The sequence below is a fragment of the Sinohyriopsis cumingii genome, chromosome 7 (assembly GCF_028554795.1).
Source record: "Sinohyriopsis cumingii isolate HCF-2022 chromosome 7, ASM2855479v2, whole genome shotgun sequence".
Taxonomy (NCBI): domain Eukaryota; kingdom Metazoa; phylum Mollusca; class Bivalvia; order Unionida; family Unionidae; genus Sinohyriopsis; species Sinohyriopsis cumingii.
Window position 1 is genome coordinate 7,983,476 of NC_142967.1, and position 14,781 is coordinate 7,998,256.

At 35.0% G+C, this 14,781-nt stretch overlaps 1 protein-coding gene across 2 annotated transcripts in view; it reads left to right on the forward strand.

Annotated features, from left to right (window-relative positions):
- Positions 1-14,781, forward strand: part of LOC149794702 (receptor expression-enhancing protein 1-like) — a 120,978-nt gene that overhangs the window by 82,815 nt on the left and 23,382 nt on the right. For both annotated transcript variants that reach the window (XM_089964325.1, XM_089964326.1), the window contains exons 7-8: positions 8,523-8,657; positions 11,283-11,392. In XM_089964325.1, the coding sequence (XP_089820451.1) occupies positions 8,523-8,657; positions 11,283-11,392 (245 nt within the window). The remainder of the gene's footprint in view (positions 1-8,522; positions 8,658-11,282; positions 11,393-14,781) is intronic.

Sequence of the window (14,781 nt, forward strand, 5' to 3'; positions counted from 1 at the left end):
GTCTAAATTTTAGACGAGCAGTTTCGTCTATGTATTAGAAGAGACCTGTTTAGTCTTTGTTTTAGATGAGAGCAGTTTAGTCTATGTTTTAGAGGAGAGCAGCATAGTCTAAGTTTTACACTTGAGCATTTTAGTCTAAGTTTTAGATGAGAGCAGCTTAGTCTTTGTTTTAGATGAGAGCAGTTTAGTCTAAGTTTTAGATGAGAGCAGTTTAGTCTAAGTTTTAGAAAAGAGCAGTTTAGTCTAAGTTTTAGAAGAGAGCAGTTTAGTCTAAGTTTTAGATGAGAGCAGCTTAGTCTTTGTTTTAGATGAGAGCAGTTTAGTCTAAGTTTTAGATGAGAGCAGTTTAGTCTAAGTTTTAGAAAAGAGCAGTTTAGTCTAAGTTTTAGAAAAGAGCAGTTTAGTCTAAGTTTTAGATGAGAGCAGTATAGTTAGTTTTAGAAGAGACCTAGTTTAGTCAGAGTTTTAGAAGAGACCAGTTTAGTCAGAGTTTTAGAAGAGACCAGTTTAGTCAGAGTTTTAGAAGAGACCAGTTTAGTCTAAGTTTTAGATGAGACCAGTTTAGTCTAAGTTTTAGAAGAGACCTAGTTTAGTCAGAGTTTTAGAAGAGACCAGTTTAGTCAGAGTTTTAGAAGAGACCAGTTTAGTCTAAGTTTTAGATGAGAGCAGTTTAGTCTAAGTTTTAGAAAAGAGCAGTTTAGTCTAAGTTTTAGATGACAGCAGTATAGTTAAAGTTTTAGAAGAGACCTAGTTTAGTCAGAGTTTTAGAAGAGACCTAGTTTAGTCAGAGTTTTAGAAGAGACCAGTTTAGTCTAAGTTTTAGATGAGAGCAGTTTAGTCTAAGTTTCAGAAGAGAGCAGTTTAGTCAAAGCTTTAGAAGAGACCAGTTTAGTCTAAGTTTTAGAAGAGAGCAGTTTAGTCTACATTTTAGATGAGAGCAGTTTAGTCTAAGTTTTAGAAGAGAGCAGTTTAGTCAGAGTTTTAGAAGAGAGCAGTTTAGTCAGAGTTTTAGAAGAGAGCAGTTAAGTGGTGCAGATTGTACTGAGCAGACATTAGCTGCATGCTCCTACGAAGGATATATGTCATTTACATTTTAGCTTACTGATTCACATTATATTGCTATTGTTTTTTCAAAACTAAGAAGAAAGTAATGTGTGGATATACTGAAGTTTAGGTCATTTACCCTGAAGATTCTTCGAACTTTATTTGATCACATAAGCATCTTTTACAACATTGTGCAATACTGTCAGTATTCCAAAACCTGTATTTTATGTGTCAGAATTATATTAGTCTTTCAGAACTTTAATTAAAACAAATCAAAAACACGTAAACACCATTCATTTTATAAAGTCACCTGGGGATAGGATAGTAAAAGTAGGGCATGCTAGTTTATCTTATTATAGTAAATATACATATAACTTCAGTGTCCTAGCAATGATCAAAGGAATACATCTATAATACAAGTTACATGGGTCATGTAGGCATTCAACACTGACTATTTCAGTAATGGGTGTCTTTTTTAGAATTTGATTCTACATACCTTTCAGTGGCAAGTATTCTCTTCATTTGGATTTCATATACATTCATATTCCTTTGGAAGGTCATTATTTAGATGCCCCAAGAGGTGCATATGACAAAATTAATGTTAAAGTACTTAGACATTTTTCGACAGGATGAACCTAAAGGTGTGATCCAGTACATTCCGAATTGAATGTTGCATGCTCTGATATCACAATAAAAGCTATGCATATGGATAATCAAATTTGTACATCCCTCGATTGTGATGATTCCACTTGACGTGCTCTTATGTTGACCCAATTCTAGTATATGGCCACCATTGTTAAAGTCCATAGCAATAGATAATTTAATCTGGAAGTTTCTTGGTGACAGTTAAGTGCAGAGCATTCAATAATCAAGATTGAATAGACTTTGGTTAAGTAAATTAGTATTAAATTTTAAAAGAATAATTTATATTTAATTAAAAATGAGTAAATGTGCATACATGACCCATGTGACTTGTACTATAGACCTAGGCTGAGGCAAAATATGTTAAAGTCCTTGGTTTTTTTTCTTTATTGGAACCTAATGTGGGACTTTGGAAGTAGACTTTTGACATGAATTTCTGTAGTTAGTTTTGTCCTGTCCTCATATGCCAATGTAATCAATCCTAATTTAAAACTTTTAGTCACATTTCACCATCTTCCAAACTTTGAGTCACGCACTCATTTTTTTTAAATGTTTACTGATGAAAAGGCATGAAAGAGAATCAACTTTCAGATTTAAGCTATTGTATTAATTTCATATGAAATCTTCTCTTTGAACTGTTGAAACTACCATTTGCTATAGTTTCTAATTGTGCAGCAAGCAGCATGAAGAGTTTTCCTTTTTATGTATGTTATGTATGTAACATCTGAAAAATGAAATAGTGTATTTTTTAAGACAGACCTTGGCAGTGATCACCTCTTTTTAAAATAAACAGTCGAATGGCTTTTCAAGTCAACACTCCAATCACATTCAAATTGGTTTTGTAAGTTTTCAATCATTTCGAAGCCTGTTAGAGTAAAATTGTGATCTTGGACAGGACGAAGATCTGATGGGTGCTGATAAAAGTTCACTTTCTGTGTCCTTGGAAAAATAACTGTTCCACTTATTCATAATAGCTTATCAGGTAAAAGCATTTCATTTTCTGTTAGAGATATCATTAATAATAATACAATCCTCTGAATGACATTTTTGAAACATATCAGCTGTGATTTGATTGGTGAATAGGAAGGTCAACAGACTATGATCTCCATTTTGTGTCCATCTGAGCAATTTATTATAAGTTAATTTTGATTTTAATTTGATTGTACTTATATATTCAGTAGCATCTTGGCATGCATTTCACTCATATTACCCATTGAATTGGTACAAATCAGAATCACAAAGTTTTTGTACTGAAGTTTTCTCCCACAGCTTATACCACTGACACGTGCTATGATTTGCATCCATTTGCCATATTCCATCCATCTACCATGAATTAATTTCTGCTCATTGAGTTTTATATGGGATCTCTGTACATTTTGTTTAGATTTCTACCGGTCCTAGAACAGACCAGCTCTTTGGATGGCCTTTTTTTCCTTCCATTTGTTAGTACAAGTTTATTATATATACTCCTCCTAAACTACTTGGATGATTGAAACTTTCAATTGAAACTTTATGTACACGTTTATCTAATGGTCTAGTTGGTCCTAAATGAAAACGGTTCCGGTTGGACATCCAATATTGCTACCCCAGTGGCCATATTGAAAATCTTGTTAACGTAACTTTTCCTGAATGCATTGTCATATCAACATGGGGTTTTTACTGAAAGATTTAGGATGTCTTGCTGGTCCTTAATAAAAATGGTCCTGATCTAATGTCCGGTATGGTCCCCACAATGGCCATCTTTAAACTTTTGTTATCACTACTCCTTCTGAATGGATCATAATATCAAAATGTTTTTTTTTAACCAAAATACTTCTTACGATCTCTAGTTGGTTGTAAATGAAAATTGTACCAATCTGATGCTAACATGGCCACCAGGGCAGCCATCTTGAAAATCTTGTCCCTATTCCTCCAGAATGAATGGCCATATCAGGATGGGGTTTTCACTAAAAGACCTTATGATGTTTGACTGGTTCTAAATAGAAATTATGCCAGTCTGACATCCAGTATGGTCACCATGCCAGCCATCTTAAAAATCTTGAACAGAAAGTCATATTGACATAGTGTTTTCACCAGGAGATTTCTTATGACATCCATTTGATCTTTAATGAAAATGATGCCAATCAGGATGACTGCCAGCCATCTTGAAAATCTTGTTATTGCTATTCCTCCTGAATGGAAAGTCATATCTTGAAAATATTGTTATCTCTACATCTCCCCAAATGGATGTTTTATATCAACATGCGGTTTTGAGTAGACTTCTAATGATACCTAGTTACTCCTAAATGAAAATGGTACCAGTCTTACATCCAACACAGCTGCCATGATGTCTTTTTAAAAAAATCTTGTCACTATTCCTCCAAATGGATGGTCATTATGACATGGAGTTTTCATGATGAGACTTCTTATGACATTTACTTTGCCCTAAATGGATGGTCACTATGACATGGAGTTTTTATGATAAGACTTCTGATGACATTTACTTTGCCCCAAATGGATGGTCATTATGACATGGAGTTTTCATAAGACTTCTTATGACATTTACTTTGCCCCCAAATGGATGGTCACTATGACATGGAGTTTTTATGATGAGACTTCTTATGACATTTACTTTGCCCCAAATGGATGGTCACTATGACATGGAGTTTTCATGATAAGACTTCTTATGATATTTACTTTGCCCCAAATGGATGGTCACTATGACATGGAGTTTTCATGATAAGACTTCTTATGATATTTACTTTGCCCCAAATGGATGGTCACTATGACATGGAGTTTTCATGATAAGACTTCTTATGACATTTACTTTGCCCCAAATGGATGGTCACTATGACATGGAGTTTTCATGATAAGACTTCTTATGACATTTACTTTGCCCCAAATGGATGGTCACTATGACATGGAGTTTTCATGATAAGACTTCTTATGACATTTACTTTGCCCCAAATGGATGGTCATTATGACATGGAGTTTTCATGATAAGACTTCTTATGACATTTACTTTGCCCCAAATGGATGGTCACTATGACATGGAGTTTTTATGATGAGACTTCTTATGACATTTACTTTGCCCCAAATGGATGGTCACTATGACATGGAGTTTTCATGATAAGACTTCTTATGACATTTACTTTGCCCCAAATGGATGGTCACTATGACATGGAGTTTTCATGATAAGACTTCTGATGATATTTACTTTGCCCCAAATAGATGGTCACTATGACATGGAGTTTTCATGATAAGACTTCTGATGACATTTACTTTGCCCCCAAATGGATGGTCACTATGACATGGAGTTTTCATGATAAGACTTCTTATGACATTTACTTTGCCCCCAAATGGATGGTCACTATGACATGGAGTTTTCATGATAAGACTTCTTATGACATTTACTTTGCCCCCAAATGGATGGTCACTATGACATGGAGTTTTCATGATAAGACTTCTTATGACATTTACTTTGCCCCCAAATGGATGGTCACTATGACATGGAGTTTTCATGATAAGACTTCTTATGACATTTACTTTGCCCCCAAATGGATGGTCACTATGACATGGAGTTTTCATGATAAGACTTCTTATGACATTTACTATGCCCCAAATGGATGGTCACTATGACATGGAGTTTTCATGATAAGACTCCTTATGACATTTACTTTGCCCCAAATGGATGGTCACTATGACATGGAGTTTTCATAAGACTTCTTATGACATTTACTTTGCCCCAAATGGGTGGCCATTATGACATGGAGTTTTCATGATAAGACTTCTTATGACATTTACTATGCCCTAAATGAAAATGATGTGAAGCTGACATACAGTATGTACACCACAGCAGCTAATTTGAAACTTTAGTTATTGCTGAAGAATATCAGAGATGGTTTCCATGCTCAGCAGTTAAAAGGGAGAAATGGTCTTATCCTGGAAATTCTTTTTGACTAGTAGAGCATCAGTCCATTTGAGGGACTCTTGTTTTTGTTTGTTTGTGGGGTTTTGGCCAAGATTTGTCTCATACTGTGCTCTTTGTTAGAACCTTGCACTTACTTACAGATTATTTTCACTGCCATCGGATAATGTTTGAAGAACTGATAGATTCAAACCAAATGCAGAAAATTTACAATCAAAATGCATTAGGTCAAGTTTGATTTTCCCCTTTTTTACATTAAATTTGAGTTATGACCGATGTTTGACTTTGAATTTAGCCTTTATATCACAAATATCATTTCCACTAAAAACAAAATATTGATTTCAATCAAACTTGGTGTAAGACTTATTACTGCATAAACAAAATTCCTGGAATATGATTGGTCAATTATGAAGATTTAAAATCCAGTTTTTGTTAAAATATTATTCTGCATGTTTTATACAATCTTGAAAGATCATTCAAAAAAGTTGGTATTATCTTCAATGATCCTTCATTTTGTTTGAAAACCACTGAATTTTTTGCCAGAAACTGTTCATTTGAGTATATAAAACATTTCTACTGAATAAAATATACCATTTGTTAAATTCAGAACTTTTGTTATTTACATATAAATTAGAATTTTTGATTTTGTCATTTTTTCCAAAAAATTATGCATAAAATATTTGGGATAAAATTGGATGGATGAAAGGACATGTGACACCAGTACTTACCAGATGAAGCAGCCTCCATTTGCTCTAGTGGCATGCTAAGAACAGTTAAATTAGATGATTTTAGTTCATTAAGAAATGTGGTCTAACTAGGAATGAGGTATGTTTACAATTCCAGATGAGGGACTGTCCCACTTTACATCTAGGTAAAAGTATTTGACAAGGACAACAACAAACGCAGTGGTGTGCTAGAGATATGGCAAAGTTATTGACATTTCCAGCTTGGAAAAGTGTTCAAGTCACTTATGAAAAGTAAAAAAGTACAAGAGACATTGCTAAAATCAACTGCTACCATCTTTCGTTCATTTTTGGAGCATCTACAACTGTTTTTACTTGTCATCTTATCAACATGTGAAATATAGACAGTCTCCCCACTAACACCACCACTGACAGTCTCCCCACTAACAACACCACTGATGATTTCTGAAAGTAACATGCATAAAATACATTTTCCTTAAAATCTTTTGGACATCATTCAGAACTTGAGAAGTCCTTAAAAAGAATCACCAGAGCTGTAAAAACTGTGGGGAATCTGACAAAGGTTATCAACTTGATTATGTGACTTAGAAGTTTCCTGCAAGTGAGTCACATGGTGTCCAACAATTTACAACTTTGAAAAGAAAATAATGGACAACCTCTGCTTCAAATGTTAAGATGCAGATATCAGATTTATGATTTACAGGCAGGATTGGGGCCGAATGAGTTAAGATGCAGATGTCTGATTTATGATTTACAGGTGGGATTGGGACCGAATGAGTTAAGATGCAGATGTATGATTTATGATTTACAGGCAGGATTGGGGCCGAATGAGTTAAGATGCAGATGTCTGATTTATGATTTACAGGCAGAATTGGGGCCAGATGAGTTCAGATGCAGATGTCTGATTTATGATTTACAGGTGGGATGGGGCCGAATGAGTTAAGATGCAGATGTCTGATTTATGATTTACAGGCAGGATTGGGACCGAATGAGTTAAGATGCAGATGTCTGATTTATGATTTACAGGCGGGATTGGGACCGAATGAGTTAAGATGCAGATGTCTGATTTATGATTTACAAGCGGGATTGGGACCGAATGAGTTAAGATGCAGATGTCTGATTTATGATTTACAGGCGGGATTGGGGCCAAATGAGTTAAGATGCAGATTCTAATTTATGATTTACAGGTGGGATTGGGGCCGAATGAGTTAAGATGCAGATGTCTGATTTATGATTTACAGGCGGGATTGGGGCCAAATGAGTAAAGATGCAGATATCTGATTTATGATCCAAATATGTGTAATGGTTTTATTAGATATAGAATGAGTTACTAAGTTGTTCATTGTCAGTGGAAATTATCCCACAAAAGAAGGCAAGATTTATTTTAATCAAACAATGCTGATTTATCAGTCATTAGCAGGATTATTTTTCTGGCCCAAGGGAGGTAACTGTTGCATCTGGTGTCATGCTTATTTGCAATGGCAGCTACAAGATTTGCAGTGCACACTTAACATTTTTTTAAAAAACAGTGCAGTGTTGGCCAGATGGTCCTGGTGCCTAACAAGGTTTATGGGGTAATATTTATTGCATGTTTACTTGGTGGTACGAAATGTTATGACGATCTTGTACCCCATACACCTTTTAACTCAATTGCAATGTGTGTGGAGTACTGGATGATCATACATTTCCATACACCCAGATAGACTAATTTGAAACAATTACTGACTTGAGGCTCAGAGTTTATTCTAACATAACATTTGACCAACTTATTGCTTGGAAGTCGATCATAGCACTGAAACGTTAGGGGGAAGAATACACACTCTATTTGTAAACAGATTGCATGTTTTCTAAATATTAAAGATTTATGGAAACAGTTATGGTAGATAATTGAAATATCTTACAAGATTTTCATGTATTTGGTTGACTTTTTGTTTTATAAATAATCACAAATTACATGTGCCATATTAGATCCTAAAGGCTTCAGTTGAATCAGAACTATGCAGATATTCAGGGGATTCTGTCTTGTATGTACATATTTCTATTTTTTTATGTCATATTTCAAAAGAGATTTGATGGACCTCACTATAGTTAAGATAAAAACAATTCCACATTTTAAGCATATTTCACTAATCATTATAAACTAATAATGTAATGTAATTTTTGCTTTACTCAGCTGTACTGCTTACAAGATCTTTCATTCAGTTTCTTTTTTGTTTACTTTCTAGATAATCGTTTAATGGAAGATAACATGGAGTTAGATCGACGGAAAGAGCGGCATACAGCTTTGAGCCGAAGTAGCAGTGATATATCAGATAATAGGCTATCTCAGCGCAAAAGGGTAGGAGTGCCCAAAGTAGCAGGTACAAAATGAAACTAATAAGATCTAGAAATTGCATTGAAACATATTGGTGATGTATACAACCCTTCAGCATTGACTGTTCTGCCAGGGGCCCTAAGTGGCCGAGTGGTCTAAAGTACTCTCTGTTATGGATCACTGCCATCTCACCTCTGTCTGCGTGGGTTCGAGTCTTGGATTCAGCCAATGTGGGTATGTGAGAAAGCTTGCTAGTAGCTTCTCGTGGGTTGGTGGTTCTTTCCGGGGTTTTTCCGGGTTCTTCCTTAACCGTTAATACTGGATGCCATGTATAGCCTATCATGTGCTGAAAAATGGCGTTAAACCCTACAACAACAACAACAACAACAACAAGACTCTACTTCCAGAGAAAAACATTTTATTGTTTTCGCTAAAGTCTGTTAAAATACATCATAAAATGATATACATTTACTCTGCAATAATCTTTTCTGTGTTCAAAATAATTATTTATACAAAGTTTTCATCAAAATGATGGTCTTAAATTATAATTTGGTAATTCCACTATATTTCATTATAACACATGGCCAGAATGTCTTAGGAGCAATTTCAGCAAAATAGTTGCCCTTGTCTATGAATTTCACTTTAGAATTCCAGGAAAATATTGCTTTCACCTTGCCATGAATCAGTGCCATACTTCTCCATTTCCCAGTTGAACCAATTGATATTCTACCAACAGTGTGGTTTTTAGTTCTTCTTCTCTTTTTTAACGCCATTTTTCAGCACACGATAGGCTATGCATGGCGGCCAGTATTAATAGTGGAGGAAGAACCTGGGAAGAACCACCGACCAACGAGAAGCTACTGGCAAGCTTTCTCACATACCTACATTGGCCGAATCCTAGACTCGAACCCACACAGACAGAGGTGAGATGGCAGTGATCCGTAACAGAGAGCGCTTTAGACCACTCGGCCACTCGGGGCCCAGTGGTTTTTAGTAAAATGTATTTATAGCTGTAAAAAGGAAACAAGCTATAAATCCATGTTTATACTAATTTAGTAGCTTCAGTTGCCCTTGGATATTTACCAAGAAATGATTTTCGTGCCAACCAGTAATGTGAAGTTTGGAGAATCGGGGATGGGGTCAGGTAGTACCGTAAAACTGAATAAAGCACTATAAATAAAATTCTCAGTGGAAAGTAGGAAGGTTTGTCTTTTGTACATCCCATCTTCAGAATCAAGGTATCAGGTCACAGGTTGCATTACACTTTCCTTTCAGCTTTATCTTTTTAGAGCTATTTGAGATTAATTGATAAAACTTTGTTTAATCATAAATTATTACTAGAAGATGTGTTGCATACAAAATTGAACTCCTATTGTTGAATTATAAATCATTACTAGAAAGTGTGTTGCATATGAAATTGAGTTCCTATCTTTGAATCATAAATCATTACTAGAAAGTGTGTTGGATATGAAATTGAGTTCCTATCTTTGAATCATAAATCATAACTGTGTGTTGCATATGAAATTGAGTTCCTTTTCTATTGTCGAATCATAAATCATTAATAAAAGGTGTTACATATGAAATTGAGTTCCTATTGTTGAATCATAAATCATTATTAGAAGGTGTGTTGCATATGAAATGGAGACCACTGTTTATTCCAAATGCCCATCTTATCCTAGCTTTTGCAACGGTTTACTTGTCTTGTGCAGTTCAGACTGGTCTGCCTTAGATCTGAGGCCAAAAGGTCTAAAATCCAGACACAAAATCAATTCCAACCATGAGCGAATTTTGGGTGAAGAAAAAAAAAACAGTCCCAAAAATTAGGTTTTTCCCTCTGTATTTTGTAGTGCAATTAGACCATCCGGATTATTTGGTATCACTGTAGAGCTATATCTGTCTGCTTTTTTGTAATACCACCCACTTTGGTGTATCTTAAATGACCTTGATGCTGCAGAGCTCGGAAGTAGGGTACAGCCTCATCACGCCTACAGGCGGGATTGGGGCTGAATGAGTTAAGCTATTACATGAGGTTGTACAGCATTTTTTTACACTCAGGATAGGAAGTTATTGATTTCATCAAGGACTGTTATATATATTTTTGTACTGTTTACCCTGCTGAACTTGTAAAACACTCAGTGTTGATCACCTTATCTATTGCCATTATAAATTAGCTGCCAGTTCAGTTACCTTTTAATCTCACTTATAAGTCTAGTCCAAATACAAACTGCACAGACCCAGATCTTCCATCACATAAGGTGTCATCAGATCTGGGACTGTGCAGTTTGTTATTAGTAATCAGTTGAACAAACAACATAGACACTGGTCTGCAAGTGTATTCTGCGATCGCAGATCAGGATCTTTGTTATTTGCGGTTTGACACGACTTATAAGCGAGTATATATGGGTTTGGTTTTTTTTGCCCATGACATCACTAAGTTTACATGGGAGGGAGAAGCCATTTCATGGTACATTATGTTTATCAAAACAAACCTTTTAACTAAATTCATTTTCACTGGTTGATATTCAATTTAAATTATCTAACTTGAAATAGTTTTCAAGGGTGCTGATGTTGTGAGTAATGTAACTGCAGTGATTATTTGTCTCTGTAATGGTAACAAAATTGAACATTGTTAGCAGTTAGAGTTTTGTAACGCTTTTTCTGTCATCTTCAGGCCTAGGTAGTGTAGAGGAAGATCCTGAGGAGGAAGTGACAGTAACCACTGAGCAGTACACTTATGTTTCTCCTCGTAGAGGGGGGCCAGGGTTCTACACTAAGAAAGAGGTGGGTCTCTACCAAGATTTATTGCGATGCTTATATGACCTGATTAGCAGATAGCAAAAAATAGGTGTCATCTTTAACTCACCAGGCCATAAGACCAAAGCAAGCTCATGGTATTGCCCTGTGTCAATCATGGGTCATTTGTTAATATTTGTTATTGTGAGCTTTTTCTCAAAAACCACAGGATCCGCTTTGGTCAAATTTGGCAGAGGACATCCTGGCATTAAGACCTATCATGTTTATACAGATCTGCTTGCAAAATAGCAGTCAGTTCTAAAAGTAGAAAAACCTTTAAACAGAATCTTCTCAAATGTTGATCAACTGAATATGAGAATTTTTTTTACTAAAAGCAACTGGTTATGGCTTTTGAAGTTTGTACCAGTAATGCCAAGTTTGACCACCATTTAAAAAGAAAAAAAAACCCTTTGAATAACTTCTCAGAAACTGCTGAACTGAATTCACCCAAAATGGGCCAGAAAAATCCTGACATAAAAGGTTTTCAGGTTTGTACAGTTGAAGATAATCTACCATTTGCCATCAAATATGGCTTCTGTTGACTGACTATAAAAATCTTTAAATGACTTCTCTGATTCACTGAACAGAATTGTACCAATTTTACAAAACTCGGGCTTTCAGCTTTTTACAGATTTTGCTGATTTGTAATTGGGTTTTCAGCCTTTCACAAATTTTGCTAATTTGTAATTGGGCTTGCAGCTTTTTACAAATTTTGCTGATTTGTAATTGGGCATTCAGCTTTTTACAAACTATGCCGATTTATAATCGGGCTTTCAGCTTTTTACAGATTATTCTGATTTGTAATCAGGCTTTCAGCTTTTTACAAATTAGGCTTATTTGTGATCAGATATGGCAGCCTGTACTTATGACCAGAAGAAAACTTGAAATGGTCTCTTCTACACAATCAGTATACAGTATTCAACCATAGTTGACAGAAAGAACTTTTGCATGATACTGTTCAGCTTTTTATCTGACTGGACTCTCAGTATTAAATATACATAAAGCTTTCTATCTGACTGTACTGTCTTTATTAAATATACATAAAGCTTTCTATCTGATTGGACTCTTATTATTAAATATGCATAAAGCTTTCTATCTGATTGGACTCTCATTATTAAATATACATAAAGCTTTCTATCTGATTGGACTCTCAATATTAAATATACATAAAGCTTTCTATCTGATTGGACTGTCAGTATTAAATATACATAAAAGCTTTCTATCTGATTGAACTCTTATTATTAAATATGAATAAAGCTTTCTATCTGATTGGACTCTAATTATTAAATATACATAAAGCTTTCTATCTGACTGGACTCTCATTATTAAATATACATAAAGCTGGAAGAAATTCTTCTTGAAAACAGAACTTGAGTAAATTTAGCAGAAAGCACGATGCCTTTCAGGTTTGTTCAAGTGATATTTATCTGCTCACAAATATGGAAGCTGTTACTTAAAATTGAACCTCATGATTTCTCAAAAATAAATCAGCAAAATTTGACTAAAAGATAACGTGTAGTTAATGCTGATTTCGACCACACCACAGACTTTGAGAATAGTCTTGTATATGATAGATGTGTGAAATGTGTCAAAACACTCACTTTTAGAACAACCAGTAAAAGACCAAAATAACTTGGGATGGTCAATAGTCTGTCATCCATCTGTTAGCACAATTGCTTCTTCTCCTAAACTACTTGACGGAATGTCTTCAAACTTGATACTCATACACATCATAGTAGGTTTTAAATTAATTATGGTGCCACCTGGACATCCATTATGGTTGTCCCAGTGGCCATCTTGAAAATCTTATTATCATTACTCATCCTCAGTTGCTGGTCATATCAACAAGAAGTTTTCACTAAATGACTTCTCATAGTGTCTACATGTTCCAACATGAAAATGGTGTTATCTGATTTTTAGTGTAGATGCCACTGCAGTCATCTTGAAATTATTGTTATTGCTACTTGTCCTAAATGGAAAGTCATACTGACATGAGATTTAAATTAGTGTCAATATAATGTCCAGAATGTGGACAATTCGGCTACTTGATAATAGATGCTTGTATCTACATGGGTTTCAGTTTTTGTAATGTGTTGCTGGTCCCAAATGAAGAAAAAAAATGCCAGTCTGATATCAGATGTGGCCACCATAACAGCTAGCTTGAAAATCCTATTATTGCTTCTACACCTGAATGAAAGTAATATTTCCATGGGATTTCATCTTATGATATCTAGTTGGTTCATGGGGTTTCATCTTATGATATCTATTTGGTTCATGGGGTTTTATCTTATGATATCTAGTTGGTTCATGGAGTTTCATCTTATGATACCTAGTTGGTTCATGGGATTTCATCTTATGATATCTAGTTGGTTCATGGAGTTTCACCTTATGATATCTAGTTGGTTCATGGGATTTCATCTTATGATATCTAGTTGGTTCATGGGATTTCATCTTATGATATCTAGTTGGTTCTAAAAGAAAATGGTGCTGCTTGCACATCCAGTATGGCCACCAGAGCGGCAGTCTTGAAATTTTTTTTATTGTTACTACACTCTAATGGATGCTCATATCAACATGGAGTTTATACTAAATGAATTACTGTTTAATATAGTTGCCACAGTGGTTACCACTACTTCTGGATGAATCGTCGTCATATCAGCATGGGGTTTTCACTGAAAGACTTCTTATGATGTCTAGTTGGTCATTAATGAAATTGTGCCAATCTGACTTCCATTAGGGCCATCCCAGTGACCGTTTTTGACAATCTTCTTATGGCTTACCTATCCCAGATGGCTGATCATAACATATGATATTGCACTTGCACCAAAATACATCTTATAATGTCTTTTTCATCTTAAATAGAAATTATGCTAATGTGATATCATGTATGGCCACCATGGCAGCCATCTTGAAAAGTCATGTCAACATGAGGTTTCCACCAAAAGACTTTGTATGATGTCTTCTTTGTCCTAAATGAAAATGTTGCCAGTCTGAGAGTATCTGGTTTTGAAAATCTTGATATTGCTGTAGAATATCAGAATATCAACACAATAGAAGGTAAAAGGAAGAAATAGTTTTATCTTGAATTCCTGGAAATTCTTTTTGGCCACTACAGCATCACTCCCATCAAAGAACTCTTGTTCTTTGGTAGACTCATCTGCTAGAAATCACTGTTATCTTGAATAAGTATTGTGGTTATATTTGCAGTGCAAACATATTTACATATAAAAAATGAAATCTAGTTTCATTTAAGGAAGAAAACTGGTGCTAAAATAAGTATTAAGTCACAATATTGCATTATCCCTTGACATACAGGCAATATGAAAAACAATCCCAAGAGCACCGTGCAATGTCCCAATGAGACATATCATGAGCAG